At 31.6% G+C, this 23070-nt stretch overlaps 1 protein-coding gene across 1 annotated transcript in view; it reads left to right on the top strand.

Moving 5' to 3' along the window:
* The first annotated feature begins 390 nt into the window (after positions 1-390).
* The window catches only part of LOC149900604 (neural cell adhesion molecule 1-like), an 89313-nt gene continuing 66633 nt past the window's right edge, over positions 391-23070 (top strand). Inside the window, exon 1 of the mRNA XM_090112606.1 lies at positions 391-1011. Coding sequence (XP_089968732.1) covers positions 924-1011 — 88 coding nt within the window. The 5' untranslated portion in view covers positions 391-923. The remainder of the gene's footprint in view (positions 1012-23070) is intronic.

Below are 23070 nucleotides of genomic sequence, written 5' to 3'. Positions count from 1 at the left end.
ATTCAAATAGAATGTTAGTTCTGCAGTTGTAAAAGAAATATATTTCCATACTTTGTTTTGCTATTTATTACAACACAAATCTAGTTTTAAGATGATATTTATATTTCTATATTCTTAACTAAAGCGAAACTAAAAGCCCTTAATTATAACGAATTCAACGCAACAAGTAATTTTAGTACATATTTATTGACAACTCTTGGCTTACACGCTCGTAAAATACGATCAAACGAGCAGCCGTTAAACTATAGGGTACAAACATCTCCGTCCATCCCTAACTAATATGTATCAATGTATCCCTCCCATCAATTTTATATACTACCTGTCAAAATATGCGCACATAAATGAGGTACTGTATTTTGTTCCAGGTGTCCATTTGTCGTGGAGCGCACACCGTTGCTAAAAGAGTCTTGAATTATTCATCGGCATATTAAGCCGGGACCCAAGCGAAGCCGTGCGTGTTACACATTACACTAAATAGCGCCAGTGTTGCCAGCATATTAAATAAACACATAACATTAATTGAATAGAATAAAACCTCATTATTTTTATCTGGTAAAGATAATTGTGTGATCGCTTATTCAATTTTGGCGCGATGGAAACGTGCCCTATAACTCTAGCCGTTTTATAGTGATTCAAATAAAATAAAAAAGTGCTGAATCAGAGACTATTACGACTATATTGAATGACTAAAACCGAAGCCATTATCAATAGAATAATGAAAGTAACCAAAAAGCGAGCGCGGAATGGACATTCAATTTTCGTTTTAAAAATTTTCCTACCATTGAAAACGATATCCTTTTACGTAAATTAGGCACACGGGTTGAATGTGAATCGACAATAATTAAGTTAAGTAATATATGCGCCAAAGTTTAATTAGTAAATAGTGTATATAGTGGCATAACGTATATTATATACGTGTTAAAATGGCGCTAAAGTACTTTTTAGTGATTTTGACGTCTGCTGCATTAGTGCTGGGGACGGGCGAGTGGAGTGAGGATGCTGAAGATTTAGGTAAGGGTTTTTTTTAGTTATTCTCCTTTAATTTATTTCTATGTAATACTTATAACTGAAAAGGTAAGTCTTCGTAGTTGTTAAATTATTTTGATTTATGTTAAGACTGTTTGCCAGTTTTCGTTTATTTTAATTTATTAGTATTTTATGGATATTTAGGAAATAATACAACCAAATTATGAAATTAATGAAGTACATACCAATTTTTGGTTGTTAAGGTAGATGTTATAAGTAAGGGATGCGTGAAAAGATGTTAATTGTTAACTGCTATCAATCAAATTTAATATTCTACTAAAATTTAATACCAGTAAAATACTTTTATCTCTTACTTTCGTATACATGTTAAATCACGTATTACCTACTATTAAATAAAAGAGAAAGAACACTTACCGAACTATTATTTCAGTGAGAATGCATGATTTCAAATGAGTAGTTAAGTCTACATAAATAGTTACCTTCAAGCGTCTTTTCAAGCGATCATGCAACTTCAAAGTGAAATGAAATAAAAAATATATTACAAGCTGTTGATTCTCAGAGAGCTTTTACAATAGAGCGCCAGATCTCGCCTTAATATTCACAAGATGTGCTGTTTGCAGGTGGAGTTGATTTGACTTTATATTCTTTCTTCATTGTATTTTATCGCTACGTGCTGTCTGAGGGTACCTCTAAATCAGGCTGAATTTCTTAGACGAAATTACCTAACGCGCGGAAATATTAAATCATTTTTGTTTGAATACCAGAATATTCGCCGCACACACGAATGCCTTATCGTGAGTTTTTGTTACACTTCAATGTGCCAAAATGATAACAAATATAAAATACAATAGAAATACTAAGAATATGAATAGGTACGTGAATTGTTTGTAAAATAAAATGTTTTCAATCTTATAGGAACGTTATTTACCTATTTATTATGATGTTCCTTCAATATCATCACAAAAAAGAAAATTCGATTTACATAAACACTATTAGTTATCTTTTTAGTTGCGGTTCAAGATTTAAAAACGTATTAAAATAAAACCATCTAAATGATAATATGATTTCTGAATAAGCAACATAAACAAAGTAAGAAACCAGTGGACTATAACATAATCCAGCAATTAACACGACATTCCTTGTTGTGTATAATCATGAAAAATTAGCTCAGCTTTAAATGAAGCGGCCTTATTAATTATAAAAACTCGTGCAGTGAACAGCTCTAAACAGTGAAATAAACAAAGGCGGAACTATTTAAATGTTTATTTTCGAAACTGCCGGTTTCAAACAAGAAAACTTTGCATTATTGTCGTTTTAAAACAGAACAATCTTTGATCGTTTCGCTTTCCAGTATTTTCATACTCTTTACTGGTAGGAACTAAGAAGGCTTCTTGCAGGAAACGAGTTGGCATATCGCCAATTTCTTTGTCTTGTTAAGACTTTTTAAATGTCAGTGAGAATGTTTTTATTATGTAATTAGTTTAAACTTGCCTATTTGTCTGTCTTAAGTCGCACTTATGAGTTTTTGTTTTAAATAGGATAAAAACTTTAACAAATTCTAAATAAGTAGCTGTAGTAGTTCTGCCTAATTAGGCATTCAAAGATTTTACCAATTAAAATTTTAATATTTTTAATGAAATTTTAATTGATCAAGTCTTTGAAACAAATATGATTTAAAGAATACACCTTGCTTGTGCTTTTACAGTATTTTTACAGTATATTTACCTTATAACTTGAAATTCACTTAATTATAATACATGACCTTTTATCGAATGTTAATCACTTATGCATACCGCTTCTTGTATTGTATTTTACAAAATCATATTATAAATTGCGTCTATCTAGTTTCAGTGTTCCAAATTGTACCCATTACAAGGTGCGGCTAAACTGTGCAAGGTGTGGAATAAAAGGTAAAGATAGGAAATTGGATACCTTTTAAGTAGCGTTACTTAGCAATATTTTACGTGATTCCGAAATGCTCCGAAGAAAGATTGTTTTGAGTGGAATGTTAACGTTGAGTCGATTAAAGCTTTTGAATTTGTGAAAAACCATCATAACAGAGTTGTTAGGAGTATACCGGTTGAAGTACTTTAATTTTTTTAATGTAAATCTGAAAAATGGTAAAAAATTGATAATGAATTCCATAACAAACGTATTATAAAAAATTGTTTTAGCCAGATAATACACAAGTTGAGCTCCGCGGTTTTACCCGCAGTGCTCCGCTCCTGTTGGTCTTAGCGTTCTTTGATATAATATAGCCTATAGCCTTCCACGATGAATGGGCTATCTAACACCGAAATAATTTTTCAAATCGGACCAGTAGTTCCCGAGATTAGCGCGTTCAAACAAACAAACTCTTCAGCTTTATAATATTAGTATAGATTTACTTAACAAAATATGTCTTTTTATTAATTTCTTAACTATTTAGTGTAGCAAGCTTACCACAAAATCTAGGTCTTAGCCTACATGAAATTGTATTTAGTGTATTAACTATTGATGTTTCAGTACAGATGCAAATCTTAATGGGCGTGGGTGATTAATTGATTAAATGATACAAGATAAAACGCTTCATGATTTGCGTGCTATGAGTTATAGTCAGTAATTTGAATTCGTAGATTCATTACAGTGAAATACGTGAATGATTTTCCATTAATTTATTTTAAAACAGTTGATAATAACTTTTATGTATACTATCTAGCACAACATAAATAAAAATGTGTTTTTAATACTAACAGCGTCGATTTAAAATATTATTTTTACGCATAACCGATTACTTAATATTTAGACATATCATTCTGACGGTATACCTCTTAAAATCGTATTTTTAACTTCAATGCCCACATTTCACATTGATGTGGTTGTATTATTTTCGTTAAACAGGATCAAAATATACGCTATAAAGTGGAGCGAGTAATTTACTTCAAGAAAGAGGCTCTTGACGAGACAAAGTGATAGTCTGGCGTAATGCCAGACGGTGATGTGAAATGGCAATAGTTACGTTAAACGTCTGACGAATGAAAACTTCATATATATTACTTTAAGGATCTGTTTAACGTCTGAATAAAAGATGAAATAATTATATGACGAAATGAAAGGGCTGTATTATTTTCACTTGAAATATTTTATTTATTGCTTTTGATATGAAAGTAGTTCTTAATTTTATAAAGACCAACGACTTGATGCAATGGTAAATGCGTGAGCGTAGTACTGCGAGGTCGTGGGTTCGATTTCCAGTGGAGACGCAGAAAATTTCGCGGTCTGGCGGCAAACAATCGACTGATCACTTAAAGAAATTCGATCGGTGACACAGATGGATGAATCTGCCATAATATACCCAACAGGGTACATAATATTTCGCTTTTCATTATAACTATTATATAAAAAAACAGGATGATACAATATAAAAAAAATATCAAGTTATAACCCAAGAATGACTGAGCAGAATTTAGTCAAACTGTTTCAATGTAAATCAAGAATGCAGTTAATATCTGACCAAGTAGTTCTACATATTACATTTTGATCGTATATTACTAGATTCTCGTTCAAAGTAATTTTGTATTGGTTCTGTATTGTGAACTAAGTCTGCGCTTCTAAAGCAATCAAAGATGGCACTAAAGTTTATAGGTGAACAACTGAACAAGAACGTGACATCTGGAGTTAATCACATATTGCCCATAGCTGTCCGTAATTATATGTTGGGTGTACATTTGTGTGTACGGTATGAATAAAGTGCAATTCAGTTTTTAAAGAAACAAACAGATTGTTTTAACTATCGGTTTTTATAAAGAAACTGTCCAAATTTTGTCAACTTTTGACTCTACCTATCCATTCTTTTTCTACAGTTTTCAAATTTTTTCGTATGAATTGCTATACCAAGCCATAAAAGCTTATCCACAAATAAATAACAATATCAAGTGGTAGAACACGGCATACGAAAATTTGAAAATTGTAGAAAAAATCGTTTTTACACAGGAGAAGTCGGGGCGAGCGGCTAGTATAAAATAAATAGAGATGTCACGACCCTTCATATAAAAATGTACATGAATTTTTTGCATACAAATATCATGAACCTCAACTTTAACTTGACATGCAAAAAATGCATATGGAACGTTTCTATAATATCAGCAATTACTTAAAGTGCATTTTTGCTACACTTCAATTTATTTACATATGCAAATGCAATTACATTAGAGATCTCTTTACGTATAAAATTTGAATTGTTAATAATGAAGCTCAGTATTCATTCGTACACTGTCTCTCGTAATTTGCAATGCAATACTGTACAATTATCGAAACTACATTATTTATACAGTGCTAATAAATTCTATCGTAAACACCTAGCGTAAAATTAGTTATGATTTATGGCTGATGTAAACAAATGCAATAATTAAACTAATTTACAGCTATTCAGTACACAGTACAACTGAAAACAACATGAAACATCCATTCCATCCAACAAAATATAGTAATACTTAAATATAATAATTGATTAAAAATGAATTTGTTGTTTATAGCTTAATTATAACTTAAGCACACTATCTTTTTTTATTGATATACCCATGGAATGTCCCTCTACAATTTTATTCGTATCGTCTACAGATTAAAATAAAACAACATATTGTGTATTTAATATTATAAAAATTATTGAAGAATAAGCGAGATATCTTAAATAAACTCATAAGTTCTAACTAAATTTCAATAAAATCTGAGAATGTAGACTTGAATACTCCGACAGAGCGTAGGCAATTATAATAAAACATTTCAAAGGATTTTCGTTTCTGCCATTGAAATACTTTCAAAATCCAAATAATCTTATCATGATGCTCTTGTACACTAATAAATTCATAATTATTTGTACAATTTGAATTCGCAGAATGAATACCAAATTATATGTATCGTTTTTTGCCACCTGATGTCCTAAAGTTTTTTAATAACGCATCGTTCAACCCCTACTTTTAGTTCGAGATCACGTCTCAAAGTTTTCGATTGGCTGCTGCTTTCCTGAATAATGTTCTCCGCAGTTCTCATCTGGCATGCTTGACGTCATAGCTCATGTATATCTGTGAAAAATACGTCTATATTTTGCAGACGACATTTTGAAATAATCCTATGATCTGTTTATAGTTAAAGTATAAAATAAATTTTGATTGAAATTATATTAAGCTTTCTTTTACCTTTATAAGATTTAGATAAAAGACGAATGATGTCAAAAGAAAAGTTTTTGATATCCATGTACGCAATTAAGAATGTATCAAACAATTCATTTGACAAACAATATATCTCTCAATTGAAATTATTGTATTTATAAACTCAGGGCTACATTAGAAATTTTCCACTAACGCAATGAACGAAACAACGAACGAACAAAAAATCGACGAAGGAGAGAATAATCCTCTTAATAAGGTACCTACTATTAACTAAGTCTTTCTTTGTGGAAGATTTTATTCCATTTTGAATTAACGAACATATAACCGGTCAAATGCGGGTAAAAGAGTATAATAATATACAGATATTTAATTTATGATTCAATAATACTTTTTTTATAATTCTGTTTTGTTTCCATTGTATCATACGTATAGAGCAGGCTCCAAGGAGATGTTCGTTTGCATAAATAGCGGACCCTTAATCTGACTTCTGATATAATATATTGTATAGATCCCAGACATCCTATAGACAGATGTTGCCAACCAGTTTTGTGGTCCCCTTCCCCGCATCCCGGTAATTAAATATGGCATACAAAGAAAAAAATAAACATTTCCAAAACATGCCGCGTGGGGTATCAAATGAAAGAGCTTATTGAGTAGATCACGAATATATAGCATACTATAACATTTCTTACACTTTCTCTAAGATTTTTTAGAAAATTTACGAAAATGGTCCATTTTTGAGTTAACTTTAAACCACTAAAGATTGAAAACTCATGAATATATTTTTTAAATTATTATTCTAAATAATTAACAATAGTCCATTGTTTACGATTCAATAGTTCGTACAGTAAAATAGTTGCATGGGGGAGTGGGGGGAGCATTCAAAGATGGCGAGTATATTTTCAAGATTATGCCAGAAATAAAGGCCTAATACAAAAATATACAGAAAATTCTTGAATCAGCCTCTGTGTGATTAGATTTGGCATAAACTTGAAAATATACTCGCCATCTTTGGATGCTCCCCCCACTCTCCCATGCAACTATTTCACTGTACGAACTATTGAATCGTAAACAATGGACTATTGTTAATTATTTAAAATAATAATTTAAAAAATATATTCATGAGTTTTCAATCTATAGTGGTTTAAAGTTAACTCAAAAATGGACCATTTTCGTAAATTTTCTAAAAAATCTTAGAGAAAGTGTAAGAAATGTTATAGTATGCTATATATTCGTGATCTACTCAATAAGCTCTTTCATTTGATACCCCACGCGGCATGTTTTGGAAATGTTTATTTTTTTCTTTGTATGCCATATTTAATTACCGGGATGCGGGGAAGGGGACCACAAAACTGGTTGGCAACATCTGTCTATAGGATGTCTGGGATCTATACAATATATATCAGAAGTCAGATTTAGGTTCGCTATTTTTGCAAACGAAACTCCACTGAGAGTCTCGTCTAGTATGTATACCTACTAGCCTGGTTGATAGATCATAGATGTAACATGTCATCAAACTTTTGACGTGACAACGTCTTACAATTCGATAAAGCCGGCTGCACGCACGAAAAAACATGACTCAAGCGGCGTTACCTCGCTCTGAGGCGTTCCATGTAAGGCTTGAAGTGCAAGCGAGAGCGCGGAACGAGCGACAAAGAAGCACAATTGGACGTTCAACTATCGTCAGTAAACCGACTTTACAGACAATTAATTTTTTTTTAATAACTACTTCGACATAAACCGTTTCATCATAGTTTACTTTTAGCTAATTTTAACTTACCTATGCGATCATACTTACAAGTTCGATCCCTTGAACATTCACAATCTGAAGCCTTAACTATCGAGCCACCACACTGAAACACTCGTGATATATTATGACAATTTTATAGTATAATTTTGCAGCATTAAACTGCAGTCAGTTTGATCTCGAACCATTAACCTGAAACTGAACAGCTATAAATGTGAAGAATACGTGACTGTATGACATTGTATTTTATTGTAACAGACCTGTGAAATGTCAAGAGGAAATTGTCTTTCTCTTGTAGGAGAGATAAAAATGAAATTGTAACTTTACACTCATTTATGTGGAGAAATTTAGTTTCTTTCATGTCGAAGAAACGAGTGAAACTTTATTTGATTCGTCGTTCGTAGAATATCACAATTATAAGTAGACTTTGTTTTTTTGAAACGTCGCAGTATTGACAATATGACAATATTAGATAGAATCTGATAGAATAGAGTCAAAGTGAAAACAACATAACTAACGATGACGTATCAGAAGAAAAAAAAATTATATATTTATCATAGAATAAACAAACAAATGTTTTCGTGTGGAAATTTTTACGATAACGTAAAGTATATTTTTTTCACCTCACAATGATTCCCTCTCTGCACGCTCTTAAAGCACTTCTATTGTTTTAAATGGGGAAATGACAATACAAGGCTGAAGTCATGCCTATCAGTCTGTTTTTAGACACCCTACATTTACTATTGTTTTTTTATACAAAGTGATCCTTTAGGCTTTACATTCAAATTCAGGCGCGACGGGTTTCCATTTAGACATAAGCTTAAAAAATACGTATTTTACATTTTAAGTTTGTGATACCTTTCAATTTACCCTATTTTATCCAATGCATGGTAAAATGTAGTTTTATCAAATTATTGCATATTTTCACTTCGACTAGACCTGAAACAAACAAAACACGTGCTGTAAATCGTAATTTCATAATTTGCTTAGGATTAAAACATTAATTAAAAATTAATCCTTCATACAGTCGAGCGAGCGAAACGTAAATAATAATTTTAGACGGCTGTGCCGCGGAGTTATACAAAGTTAGTATCGAGTTGAGAGTGGCGTCCGTCGCCACATATTTGTTTGCCGAAAATACGTGAGTTTAACCGGCGTAAATTAATTACATGTTTGCCCTGCTGTAATTACGCAGTTCACGTGCTTCTGATGCAACTCAATATGACCCAGTTTTTACATAATGCGAACGAACTGGCGCATGTTAAACGCTGAATAATTAGGGAGATTTAAACGGTCATGGAAACAACGTAATTATCGGCGACGAGCCTGATTGTTCTCCGATTCAGATCGTATCTTTATTGATATTATCTATTGAGAAACTCGAAATCCACTTGAAATTCAAATTATTAATTTAGTATCGTATTTACTTACGCGTGAACAACCGCCGTTAATTTTATAGCCTACCTACTGTAAATTCTGAAACATTCAAAGCTAAATTAATTTAGTTAGTAAAATACATATTTACTTAATGGTATTCGACTAAGCTTACAACATGTCACGCGTGAGTATGTATTGTGTAATTTAAATGTTACTGAACGATCTAAAAAGAGGTGACGTTTGAAAAACGTCGCGGAGTGAGAGGTCACCGCATTTTGTTACCCGTCACTGCTAAAACCCTATTCTGCTCAATCCTTGTACAGAGTGACGTGTGACAGCGTTTTTAGTTATTCTCTGAATTGGGCGTATTCGTTTATTCTAACTGTCAATTTGGTTGTTTGTTAGTGCTTTTAGTGCAGAAAGGTCTATTTCGACGACTTAATGATACGTCGAAATAATATTTTGGTAAATGTTGAACATGAAGATGTGTGCAAAAAAAACATACGTTATATTAACATTTATATTGCACATATAGCATACTATTTACTAAGACATTGATTTGAATAATTCTTTTAAGTAATGTGAATATAGGTACATAAAAGATGCAGTTATACATCTTTTAATAATAATTGTTAATACCCTTCGGAGCCGGGTATTATCGCATGTGGTTTGAGTACACGGGCGAATAAATAAATATTTTGTGTTTACGAGGTAAGGTCAGGTCGGGATCCAGGATGCTTCCATGCATAAAAGGCGATATATGTACTAATGCATTGGTATACACAGGTATACTACAATTAAGAACTTAATAATATGTTATATGAACCCATGCCCAATATAAGAACCAATATTTAACGGTACATTACAAAACAAAGCATGAAAAGAAATTACGACAATTAATGCTATTTTGTGCATCAATACAGGTATATGCAACCGGACACATCAACCTAGTATTGTAAGTGAAATGGCGCATTTACCGTAATTGTCCATTCGCGAGTGCATTTCACGAGATAGCTACGTAAAATTACACACTCCGAGTTGTGGTCGAATGTTGCTTTTGCAAATATTTCCCGACTAAAGCCAGCCATTACCTTTACGCTCTTCTGAAGAAATACAATTGTTTTTAACTCGCCCTATAAACGTTATTGTTATTGTAATGTAAGTGTGGCAAGTTGAGATTTCAACTGCTTTACTGTGGGAAATGATCGTTAGATGCAAGCGGTTATAATGTTATCATATTAATGCAATTATTATGTAGAATGGAGGTTGAAGTGGTTTCATTTAATGTTAGTATATTACCTAAATGTAGTTCTATTAAGAAGTAAACATAAAAGCTATTCAATATATTAATATCTATTATAAATCTCATAATAAAATATAATCAAAAGCTCTACAAAATTTGGAAATGCTGTAACGAGTGTGCATTTACCTCAAAATGTAACGTTAACATAAAAACGAACCTAAATCACGAAATTTCATAGTTTCATAATGACAGTGCATAAAAATATTTATAAATAAATAGAAACGAAGTGTTTCCAAACATTTCTGCACATTATGCTTCAAAGTAAAATCTCACATTCACGAAACTTTTAAAATAGCGCGGGAAATATAACGTGCAATATGGAAAAGATTAAAAAGAATCCCAACGTTTACAATCTTTTAAAAGTAGAATAAAAAATAACATATAGCATTTAAAAGTAGTGTCTAGACATAGTCGTAAAAGCAAGTATTTTTACGGGTCTTAAAATTCTGTTGACATGGTAAGAAAGAATTAAAATTAAGGGTTATCGAACGATATTTTTAAAGCACTCTAACTCTGTTATCGTTCGCGCGGGACAATGTTAAATGAAAATCAAATACGACTAATAAACTATACAATGAAAGAGGTCAATTTAAAATGAATGGAGATATAATATACATTATAATATATAATAAACAATTACATAGACTTTATTCATCTATTTTTCTTAAAATACAGATAATATTTCAAATTAAAGTTAGAAGCGATATCTCGCTTCTAATGCCACCTCGCAATTAGTTTGAAAAAAAATAAAAATAATAATATAAAAGCAATCAAATGATAATCATAATGATCATCTTTATCTACTAAAGTATTTTACAGTTTCCACTCAAAGTCTGAGTTTAAAGTTCTTTTAACACATAATAATTAATAAACCACTAGGGGTTTGAGCATTGCATGTCGGTTCACGGCTCACAGCGCGCCAGACAGACACAAAGTTTGTTTCGTATTAACCTGAATTAGCTTTTTAACGTTCACTTTGGTTATGCAAACATTTCTATTGAAACTTTAAATCCATGTGGTATAGAAAAAACCTTTTATAATCATTTAATACAATCTTAGTTAGCTTACAGCTATACAAATTACCAAACAGTTTTGTGTCTTGCATAAAATACATTTTATTAAATTATTCTTCATAGTTTATCTTCAAATTTTCAATCAAAGCTAAGAAATCTAAAAGTTTTTCAACAACCATTTCCATTCAAATACTGAAACGATTATAAAATATATTTGCGTAAAAAATGTTACTATTAACGCTGTAAGACGTGTCCAAATTTTTAAGTAAATCGAATGTCGTGATTATGGCTACATTTAAGTGCCGTAAAATATTTCAAACTTGAAAGCAATTTTTAATACAGACCATAGAAAAAGTAAAAAGAAATAGAAATAAAGATTATACTTTCATATTTAGTATTTAACAAACGTACAATGGATAGATTATATAAAAGTGGCTTGAAAAAGACAGCTTTTAGATTATTATAGTAAAATTAATCAAAGTATTTTCGTTGAGGTATTTTTGGATAAGATAAATATTTAATTGGATCTCTAAATTAGTTTACATAGACTATAGAGCTGTAATTGAAATGAACATCAAATAATAAATTCTATCATCTGTTCAAACATTACTCTTTGATCACGGCGAGAGTTTATTATGATAATGTCAATTAAGAATTCTAAATTCAACTGTTACATTCGTAATTCGTAGATGAGAATGGAGTAAGAAGGGAGTAAGTATATTTCTTCATTACAACATTTACATTGGGAGAGTAATATTATATGTATTGTATTATAGGTAAATGTAAAATAAAAACTTTAAGTCGTAATATTCGAAAGAAATTTATATTGAGGGTTCACAAAGGATATTTTTTTACAATTCTCAAACTGCTTTTAGTAATACAGGACTTATTCGCTTTTACATAGATTTGGTTAATACTTAAAAATATTTTGTACATATTTTGAACACTTCACTATATAATTTATTTTCTTCGTTTTCCATCATTGAATTAGTTCTGAAGTCGACTTACATCGCTTACATATTCAGTACTTTCGCTCAACTCCTTTGGAGCTTTGTAAGAAAGCGGGCATTGTACCTACTTGACATTGTAAGAAACTACTCATAAAGAACTATTCAAGGTCAAAGCTTTACTGAGGAAAGTCGAACTCCCTCAGAAAATCGATATCAGTGAACACAGATTTAGTATCGCATGTTTAGCTAGTCGACTCAGCTCATTAAAATCTCCTTGAAACTCTAATTAAGCACTGTTTAAAGTATTCAGCCGCTTCGACGTCGACACAGACCGTCTGCATCTCAATTATGCAATACAATCTCATTTTAATATCATCTCTTAAAAAAGCAATTAGAAGAAATTTAAAAGTGTTTCGGAAGCGTCCATCGAAAACTATTTTTGTAATTTGTCGCTTCCAAGAATTTAGGGCGTGTTTTTGCCTCGTTAAATTGTACGTCTATTAAATTTGAGATGTTTGTAATTCATTCTACTAATATTACAAGTCGGAAAGTTTGTATAATGATAAATTGTTTTTCTCTTTCTTGAAAACAATTATTGATGTTTGCAATGCTTTTAGATTATGAACGGAATTAATACACACTACGTGTAATTCCTTAACTAGTACTAAATATATAAGAAATATTTATGCTTGGAATTTTTCTTACACAAATTGCGCTATAGTCCGGGATACATCGCCCATTTTTGCAAGTGATTACTATCAAGCTAATTTTTCGTGAGTAGCTTTATTTTGATGAGATGCCCAGTAATTTCATGTACGAAATTCTCGATTGTGGTAGCTTACAGAGGTAACAAGGATAAAAATTTTTGATTTGACGGTTCTCAAATATTTATTACGCAATTTGTAGGACAATATGTCTGTTGAATTATATAAGTATGAAATAAGTGAAAATAAAAAAATCAGCTGGTTAGTAATCATTTATGATGACTTCGTTATCGATACACATTGGAAAGGGGGACTCTTTGATCAAACCATAGATTTTGTAGGACAAATATTTTTTCGAATAATTTAGATAATTATCTTGAGATTGAACAAAAAAAGTGTGTGCGTGTAACCTTTACGCGCGATTGAAGTAAAACTTCTTTGGCGTTGACGACATATATCACTGAAATGATTAAATATTAACTTAAATAAATAAATATTATATTATAATTTAATTATATTTATTATTCATGTGCTTTACAAAGATTATTTAAATGTTATATTAATATTATTCATTCGAAACAGGTAATTGAATGTCATCATAATTTCTTACGTACGAAATTATAGGTTTGTGGTAACTATAATGTGAAACATAAATTTTACTCTCTAAATTTGCTACTTTTCTTGAAAATACAGCATCTATCGTTGTACCGAAACGCGTTGTTGAATGAAGTCGAGAAGTATTCATAGATAAATCAAATTTTTCTTCTAAAAAATCAATTAACGGCTGAGATTCCTGAGAGCGAAAATTAACATTAAAATCTCCAGTTAGAATCATCGGTAATTCATGATAATTACTATTTAAAAGTCGAGAACCTTCAATTGTGAAGTGAAGTAATTGCTGATGAATAAATTTTATGATATTTGTCAGGCTAGTATTTGTAGAAATATAAATAACAACGATAATCACAGGTTGGTCATTCGTATTAACACATCGAACCAAGGCGATGTCACCAATTTGTGAAACCTCATCGGAAATTTGTGATAATATAGTTGGTGAAATATTTTTAATTGGTGTTACATTGTTCAGTGTATCTGTAGATGAATGATATACAGCTACTCCACCAGCAGTTGAGTTGGGTCGTTTGTATTGGGTAACGCAATAAAAATTTTCAATAAGAATTTGTTCGTCATTTTTCATCCAAGTTTCGGAAAATAACAGCAATGTGGACCTTTTTAATACTTTATCATTCAGATCAGAAACATGAGCACGTAAACTTTGGTAGTTGAAGGAAAATAGTGTAATGTTACTCTCATTTACAAGGTTATATAATTCTTCCTGTTGTGTTATTAGGCGAGAATTTGAAAGTCTTTCAAATTCACACTGTAAATCAACTATTCCCCCTGGACGCTTTCTTCCATGATAAAATTTGTTGTCATCGGTGTTTGAGACAATGAACAATCCATTTATATCAGTTACTCGTGATAATGCTACATATAACAGCTGCTGACTGTGACTTTTATTGTATTCATAAACGATTTTACGTAAGCGCACAAGCAGATACTAATGGAAAGTGATTTCTCTTTGCAAATATTGTCTTATTTCTATTCATTGGTACAGATGACGATCTTCGTAAAATTGGGACTGCTGTTCTACTAATGTTTAGAGTTTGAATATGATGGGCAGCTTTTTTCCTAATTTTCTCTCCTATCTTACCAGGAAACTCAAGCCATAAGCGTATGATGTTATCACTGTCATCACGTTCAATATACACTAACTTTCCAACACAACCGTTGGCTAAGCCATCAGATACATCAATATTGGTTGTAATAATGTAAAATTTGTTAAGAACTAATATGATTTCATAAGGCGATCCTCCTGTATCAATAACTGACATTTTATGAAATTGTTGGCGTACATATGCTTCTTGTTCAACTGAATGACAACCTATATACATATCTGTTGCTATGGATACTACTTTGTCTTCAGCAATATTTAAAATAGATTGATTATAATCCGCAACATGTTTATTTTTATTTTTAATTTACTTATTTTAAAAGTAATAAATAAACAAGTACCGTATATTTAGAGATTTTCAAAAAATTTTGCAATTTAAAATACAGTAGCACCTCTATAAGTCGAATATCAAGGGAGACGCCAAAAAATTCGAGTTATAGAGTTTTCAACTTATGGAGGATTTCGACTTAGGCGGATTTTGATTCGACATAAAGAGTTTGAAGTTTATTTTTATAAATTTTGAGTTAGAGAGGTAAAGTACATTAAAATTCAACTTGCAGAGGTGACAAACATGTTTTTATTTATTATAAATCAACATTATTTCAAATCATTTTAAAATAAAAAATATGGCATTAAAAAAGTCAGTATTTTTTTTGCTTTAGATAATTTGGTTGTTCTCTAGCATTATCTAATCTATAAAGAACAGTAAATTCTTCTTCTTCAGAGATACTGGTTTGCTCTATAAAATTTCGTAAGGTATTCAATGCGGTTCTTGCCTCTTTGATGGAAACGCATGGAGCGCATATACTATTCATGTCTTCTATGTCATCTTAATCATTAGTATCGGTTTTCTGAGCTACTGAATCGATAATTTCGTCATCAGATACCTACTTAATGCAAACACGTGTTTACGTGAGTCATAAATTTATTATCGTATACTCCTAAAATATTTTCTAAGAAACAATTATAGTGTACTGCACTGTCGGCAAATTGTTAAAGTCCAAATGATCAAGATAAAAAGATTGTAAAATAAAATGTTGCCATGTTCGAGATACAGAGGTCAAATTTAATTTTTCGAGTTATAGAGTGAAAATATGTACCAAAATGGCTTGGAGGGACTCGGTGATTATTTCGACTAACAGAGGGCCGAGATTTCAAGTTACGGAGGTTTTCGGGTTTGAAGGGAAGGGAACAAGACATTTTTTCGAGATTTGGAGGTTTTTGACTTATCGAGGTTCGACTTAACGAGGTGCTACTGTACTTAATGTTTTTAAAACTGTTGAATTTTTCATTCATTTTGCTATTCACAATTGATCCGTTTGAAAATTTGAAAATAAATAATCCTAATTGATTATGATATTTGCCACTAGCTGGCTGTCAAGAAGCGTGTAGTATATGACATATACTTACAACCAATCAGAATTATTATTTTTAAATGGCGGAAACTACACAGCGTTACTTCCGTCAGAAAAAAAATCTGAGTTACTCCCTAGTCGCGCCTAAAGAAGTTTTACTTCAAAAAAACATTCAGTTAGTAATTAATATTTAAGAACCATCAAATCAAAATATTTTATCCTTGTTTCCTCTGGTAGCTACCACAATCGAGAGTTTCGTACATGAAATTATTGGGCATCTCATCATAATAAAGCTACTCACGAAAAATTAGCTTGATAGTAATCACTTGCAAAAATGGGCGATGTATCCCGGACTACTACGCTCACATTGGTATAAAGAAATCGTTGAAGAATATTTCATATTTGTTCAGTACTTGGTTGGATGATTGGAGGTATTTATTTGTAAATATTTTCCTTCTAATCCAACAATCAATTCTTTGATACAACATACTCGAACTTTGCAAGAAAATGTACTATTGCTTTTTATGTAAGGGTATGTTGGATTATATGGTTGTAAGAAATCGGAACCATAATATTAACTTGGCGGTTCTTAGTAAAAGAGATTAAGAGCAATTCTGCGTATTTTGCAGTTTATTCCATCACATACCCATTCGTTACATTACTTCACATAACTATGTATTAAGAAAATATATACACGATTTTATCATCGTATACTTCGAACAATATAGGGGCTTCATGCAAAGTTCATGATAGTAACTTTGAAGCCAAGTAAAGGAACTTTGTAGAGATACCTAGCTTTGTTCCTCTCCGCCATGCGTCCCTTACTTGTTAATCCCTTTAGGATCGCGCATCCATTGTGAGCTTAAAGATTTTTAGAATCAAGTTCACACCCACATTTAGCTTACGAGGATTTCTTTTGAATCTTATTTGCTCTTTCCCAAGAATATTTAAACAGCAAATAAAGATTTAGCAAATCATACTAGTAACTCGAGAACAACAACAATATTCAAGTAAATCTCTCGAGTTAAACGACAATTTGCAATATTATTTAGAAGAAGATTACTCAAGTGATATAAAACTCGGAACTTGTAACACTGTTCATTTTGTCCCATTTCTCGGTATTAGTAGCACGGAGCGATTAGCGTGCAAACTTTGTAAAACAATAAAGACTTGACTAATGTTAAGCAGATAGGAAGCCCTCCTGAATAGCCGACTCAAATATTCTTACTTCAAAAAGAAGTCATTAGGGAACTTTGGACTTTCCAACGCCCGCGGAGAATAAATATTTTCTGAGGATAGGGGAAACAATAACACTCCGATTTTGTTTAGTTTCTTCGTATCGAATTATTTGAAAGAATTCCCAAGAAATTACAAAGTTTTTATTGATGCCATAAAAGGTATTATCAAAGGTATATTATGGAGATATGAAGCTTAAAGGTAAATGGTTGTTTTTGAATTTAAGTATGAAGTTTTATTTGCAAAGTATGGCAATCCCAGATAAATTGTTACAAAATTCCTTTGAACGCTACAAACATTTATCAGGCATTTATCCTCGATTGTTTCTATATTTAGGGCCGATTTTTCAATGCTTGGATAAAACTTATTCGTCGAATAATGTATAAAACTACCATTTTAAAAACGTATTCTAATTGCCCGTATTTGACAGTTAACGTGACATTTTAATATTATCGTTCAATACTTTATTGGACGGATAAGTTTTATCCAAGCATTGAAAAATCGGCCCTTAATCGTATTATACGGTTACAAACTTACACGTGCACTAATTAATTATGGATACATTTTTATTAAGGAAAAAAATAGAGTAAGTAAGTATAAAATACATAAAAATGATAAAAAAAAAGTGTGTGCGTGTAACCTTTACGCGCGATTGAAGTAAAACGCACATGTCAATATAACCTTGTTATTGAATATTATAAAATGTCGCAATTGTCAGAAAATTTATTTTTAATTTACTTATTTTAAAAGTAATAAATAAAAAAGTATATTTAGAGATTTTCAAAAAATTTTGCAATTTAAAATAATGTTTTTAAAACTGTTGAATTTTTCATTCACTTTGCTATTCACAATTGATCCGTTTGAAAATTTGAAAATAAATAATCCTAATTGATTATGATATTTGCCACTAGCTGGCGTATAAGTCAAGAAGCGTGTAGTATATGACATATACTTACAACCAATCAGAATTATTATTTTTAAATGGCGGAAACTACACAGCGTTACTTCCGTCAGAAAAAAAATCTGAGTTACTCCCTAGTCGCGCCTAAAGAAGTTTTACTTCAAAACAAATTTAATTGAATGAAATTTACGCAGCAGTGAATTTTACGCGCCATAATTCGTACACTACATAAATGCCCAATAAAAAAGGGCCGTTTCTTGCGGGCCAAGTGTAACAAGGAGGAAGGAAGACATCGCCGTGACGTTAGTTTGATATACGAGCGGGTCCTTTTGTGTGATACTCGTTAATACGGAAACACAATGCGTCGCCGACAGCTCAGAGTTACGCTCGACTTAAGAATTCTGCGTGTGACAATGACGCGTGTCGCAAATGATTCGCCGGTTTTAAAACTGCCGCATAGTTTGAGATTTAAGCTCATTAGAGGAAGGTCGTTACACTGTCTATTTATGTTGTACGTTATTTGATTTATGGTTGACACTTTATGTACACAATCTGTATACAAATATGTATTAAGTAATGTTTACATTAATCAAGTTGTATTTTCTTTACGAGTAAAACAAATGTACGATTTATGCCACTTTTTGTTAAAAAATAAAGTTCAAAGATTATTTAAAATACAGACTAGAATATTATTTAATCGGATATCGTAATTTGTTCTCAACAAATTAAGATAGTAGAAATGGATCGTAATAACGCAAATTGGGTCATATGGTCACCGGGGACGTTACATGTTCACAGAAGATAGAAGAAAAGATATTTCAACTGGTAAATTTGATTAATGCATATGTGCAAAATACTACTATGTATAATTTCCTAATCTGCTTAAATTTGATTATAAAGTTGAGTACAGATTCAAAAGCGATCACTGTTAGAGCATAAAACTACTTACTTACTCCTCTGGCGCTGAAACCCCAAAGTGGGTCTTGGCCTCTGAGACGAGAACTCTCCATCTTCCCCGGTCCTGAGCGGTCTCTTGCCAATTATTATTGGCTCGTAGCACGCGCAGGTCCGCCTCTACTCGATCGCGCCAGCGATACTTAGGTCGTCCAACCGGCCGTCGGCCCAGGGGTCGCCCCAAGTATGCCCTCTTCAGTCCTCGTTCCTCACCCATTCTTTCTACATGACCGAGCCAACGGAGCAGTTGTGCTTTTATTTCTCCAAGTATATTTGGCTCGGCCGTTAGTTAAAAAAACAGTTTATTTTATTTATATCTCATTCTGACATAGCGAGCCTATAACGAGAATGATCCGCGAATTATCCTTGTTAATATTATAATTTTATCATTATCTTTCCTAGAATTCTTCAAATACCTTTCTATTTTATCTTCTTCAATACGCAAAAACATTGTTACCTCGAGGCCTAAATCGTCAGTTCTTTACAGGGCCATATTAAATGTAAAGAACACAATATTTTATTTTTATTTTTTATTATTTGAACACAAAGCTCGTTTTTCCCGGAACAAGAAAACTAAAATCTTACGTACCTCATGTAAAGAAGAAACTTACAAAGAAAAATCCATACGCTAACAAATAGGCGAGCGTATTAATAATAGGATTTCAAATTAAAAGGCTCCGAGCGTCTCGTGGTTAGGGAGCGTACAAACGCTTAGAAAATAATTGTATGCACATAATTATTTGTGCAACGCCTGCTTTGTACGGTCGGACACTCCGGAACAAAGCGAGACTTTGGCAAAGCTCTTACTGGATAACTGAACGCTAGAAGAGCCAGTATATGTTGCGGATAATCGTTTTACTTGTGATATAGTGGCTCCGGCGTTCATTTATAATGTCACTCGAATTTGGTTAGAGTAATTACGTCTTTGTGCTTACTTACGAGGTGGTTGCTCTTGGATGTTCGGTTGTTAGCGTTAAAGAGCAAATATTTAGAACGGGGATAAAGCGTTGATTTCGTTGTAAATAATACTGTTTTAGTTATCTACGCGTGGATGATGACATAACTGTATCAATTACGTCGCTTTCCAATGAAGTTGTAAACTAGTGCATACATTTGTGAATAAGTTCAGTTCTGGGATATCAATGCTCGTGGGTAGAGCGTAGGTGACTTTCATAGAACCAATGTAATTGACTAATTGTTACTCATTAGTTCATTTGCTTTAATAGATGTTATTCGACGTTAAAAACACTTTATTTAATAGACTTGTCGTCGTCGTTTTATAGGTTTATAATATAATAATCATGAGATAAAGAAAAGGCTTCTGTAATCTACACCCAGGTTTCTTCTTAATTAAGATATTTCCTTAGTTCTGTATATTTCAAATTAGTACATTAATATTGATGCTTAATATGCCATAGTTATGTAGCTGAAACCCATTATAGACCGTGTAAAATGAGATTTTTTGCGACCCATTTATTTTTGAATAAAATTAGTTTTCATTATTCTTTTAAATCGTGTATGTAATTTCTATTTTAATATGAATGTTCTTTACTTTACTTTAGTAATCATATATTTATTTAATATTAAATTACTTTGAAATTACAAAGAGGCACTTGAATCGTATTTATTTATATTGATTTGAATACATGTTAAATCAACTAATTCCCTGCAGTATTGGTTACTCGAGAGGTCAAATATTAGAGGTTACTTAGTGTAAGGCAAATAAACCGCAATTGAATGCTTTAATAGTCTGACTTCGAAGTAATTTCAATTGAAATATTTATAAAGCAATATCTTGGAAATGTTATAACTAAATAAATTTATTCTCTCGTTATTGGTTGAAGACGTTAATTTAGTTTCAGCTTACAAATTGCTAATAACATTTTTGATATCATAAGCTTGAAATAATTTTATAATACACAATATTATTTTGTATAAATCATTTGCTGAAAGCAATATATATATTTAATATAAATACAAACATTTTGCTTTTGTTTTATTGTAAGTAAGTATAATTTTTCTTCCATAAAAGATTCATTAATTCATCCTTAAAGTTTTTATAACTTATTTCTATACTATGAACAAGGAAGAGACTTTAATGATTACTTACCGCGTTTTACCGTGAAAGGTTCCCTAAACTACAAATTAAGATTGCTAGTAAAGGGTATGGTGTCCTATTTTGATGACGGTCTTTTACGCAGGGACCACGTTTTATGTACGTATCTTTTGCAAAGTGACCTTAATAACCCGTAAGCTTAATTTTTACAAGCCATAGAAACCAGTGGACCCTTGTTAAAGTAACTAATAAATTGAAACGTAAAGACAAGGTTTTGTAATTAATTGTTGTTTTCTTTGTAATTGAACGTGTGTGTGTGTTTCAAGAGTTTGTTCCAAGAAGCTTATATCTATACACTGGAGATTTCAGTATGAACATTAACTTGTAACAAGAAAATATGACCATGAATGACGCCTGTATGTTTTTTTTATCCCTTCCACACCTAACTATCTACCACCTAGGTAGTTAGTTAGGTGTGAAAGGGATAAAAAAACATACTGAAATACTGAAATCATCAAATGTTTTTACTGAAATCTCCAGTGTATTAGATATAAGCTTCTTGGTTTGTTCAAATGGTTGATGTCGTAGTCAATTGTAAATGTGTGTGTGAATTTCATAGCAAATACGGGCTTGTAAATAATAAAAGATTTGATGCAAAAACATCTTGGACCAAAATGTCATTTATTCACATATTGATTTTTAAACTGTCGTCTACGCACACATACTTAGCAGCACTACACTTTGCTAGGAAATTGAGAAAATTCATTATATCGTATAAATGGTGATACGTTCATGCCGTGTAACGTATTTACAAATCGACGCAAAATAATATTAACAAAAATAATGTAAGAAATAATGGGCTAATAAAATATTTTGTTAAGTACACAAACAACTCGGATTGAAATAGTCTGAGACAAAAAGTTAGAAAATTAGCTGAGCCAATTTGGCTCTACATGGCATTTCAAACTTTAAATGACAAAAAAAGGTCTTACCTTGTTTATTTTTGTGATAAATTTTCGATAACGAAATTATGCAGATTATCTGGAGTCTTGTTATCTTTAATTTAATCTTTCTCATCTTTATACACAGTTGCTTCTACAATATCCACCTTCAAAGTAAAATAGAAAAATAATAAAACTACTGCATCCATAAATTTAGCATCTTTGTGGACTCGCGACGAAAACCGCAGGTGTTTCATTATTCCGTTTTAATGGCGTCAACGGCATTGGGTTATACGTCACGGCACAAATAACGTTGCACGCTTGAATAGGATTCCATATATCAGTACATATTACAGGCGGTTCTTTATTAACCGCGGCGTGTTTTCGCATTACACTGTTCCATTTTTTATTTAAATCATGGTTAATGTAGTACATTGCTTTAATGAAATTCTAGAGCCATTTTGTGTAGGCCGATGACAAATTTCTTGCTCGAAATAGCGTACAAATATTCCAAATATATATTGCAATATCAATCAATTTACATCCGAAATATGATAACGTAGAGCTACGTACTAAAAGCGATTCTTATTTATCTTTCCTTCTTTGGTATATTTACTGTTTTTGTTACTTGTTGTAATGGTAGTTATGACTTTATATTTTTCTT

The sequence above is a fragment of the Colias eurytheme genome, chromosome 18, assembly GCF_061535395.1.
Source record: "Colias eurytheme isolate Ceu_HAF_F1 chromosome 18, ilColEury1 Martin Lab GWU primary, whole genome shotgun sequence".
Taxonomy (NCBI): domain Eukaryota; kingdom Metazoa; phylum Arthropoda; class Insecta; order Lepidoptera; family Pieridae; genus Colias; species Colias eurytheme.
The sequence above is the reverse complement of the archived record's forward strand: the minus strand, read 5'-3'. Positions and strand labels throughout refer to the sequence as shown.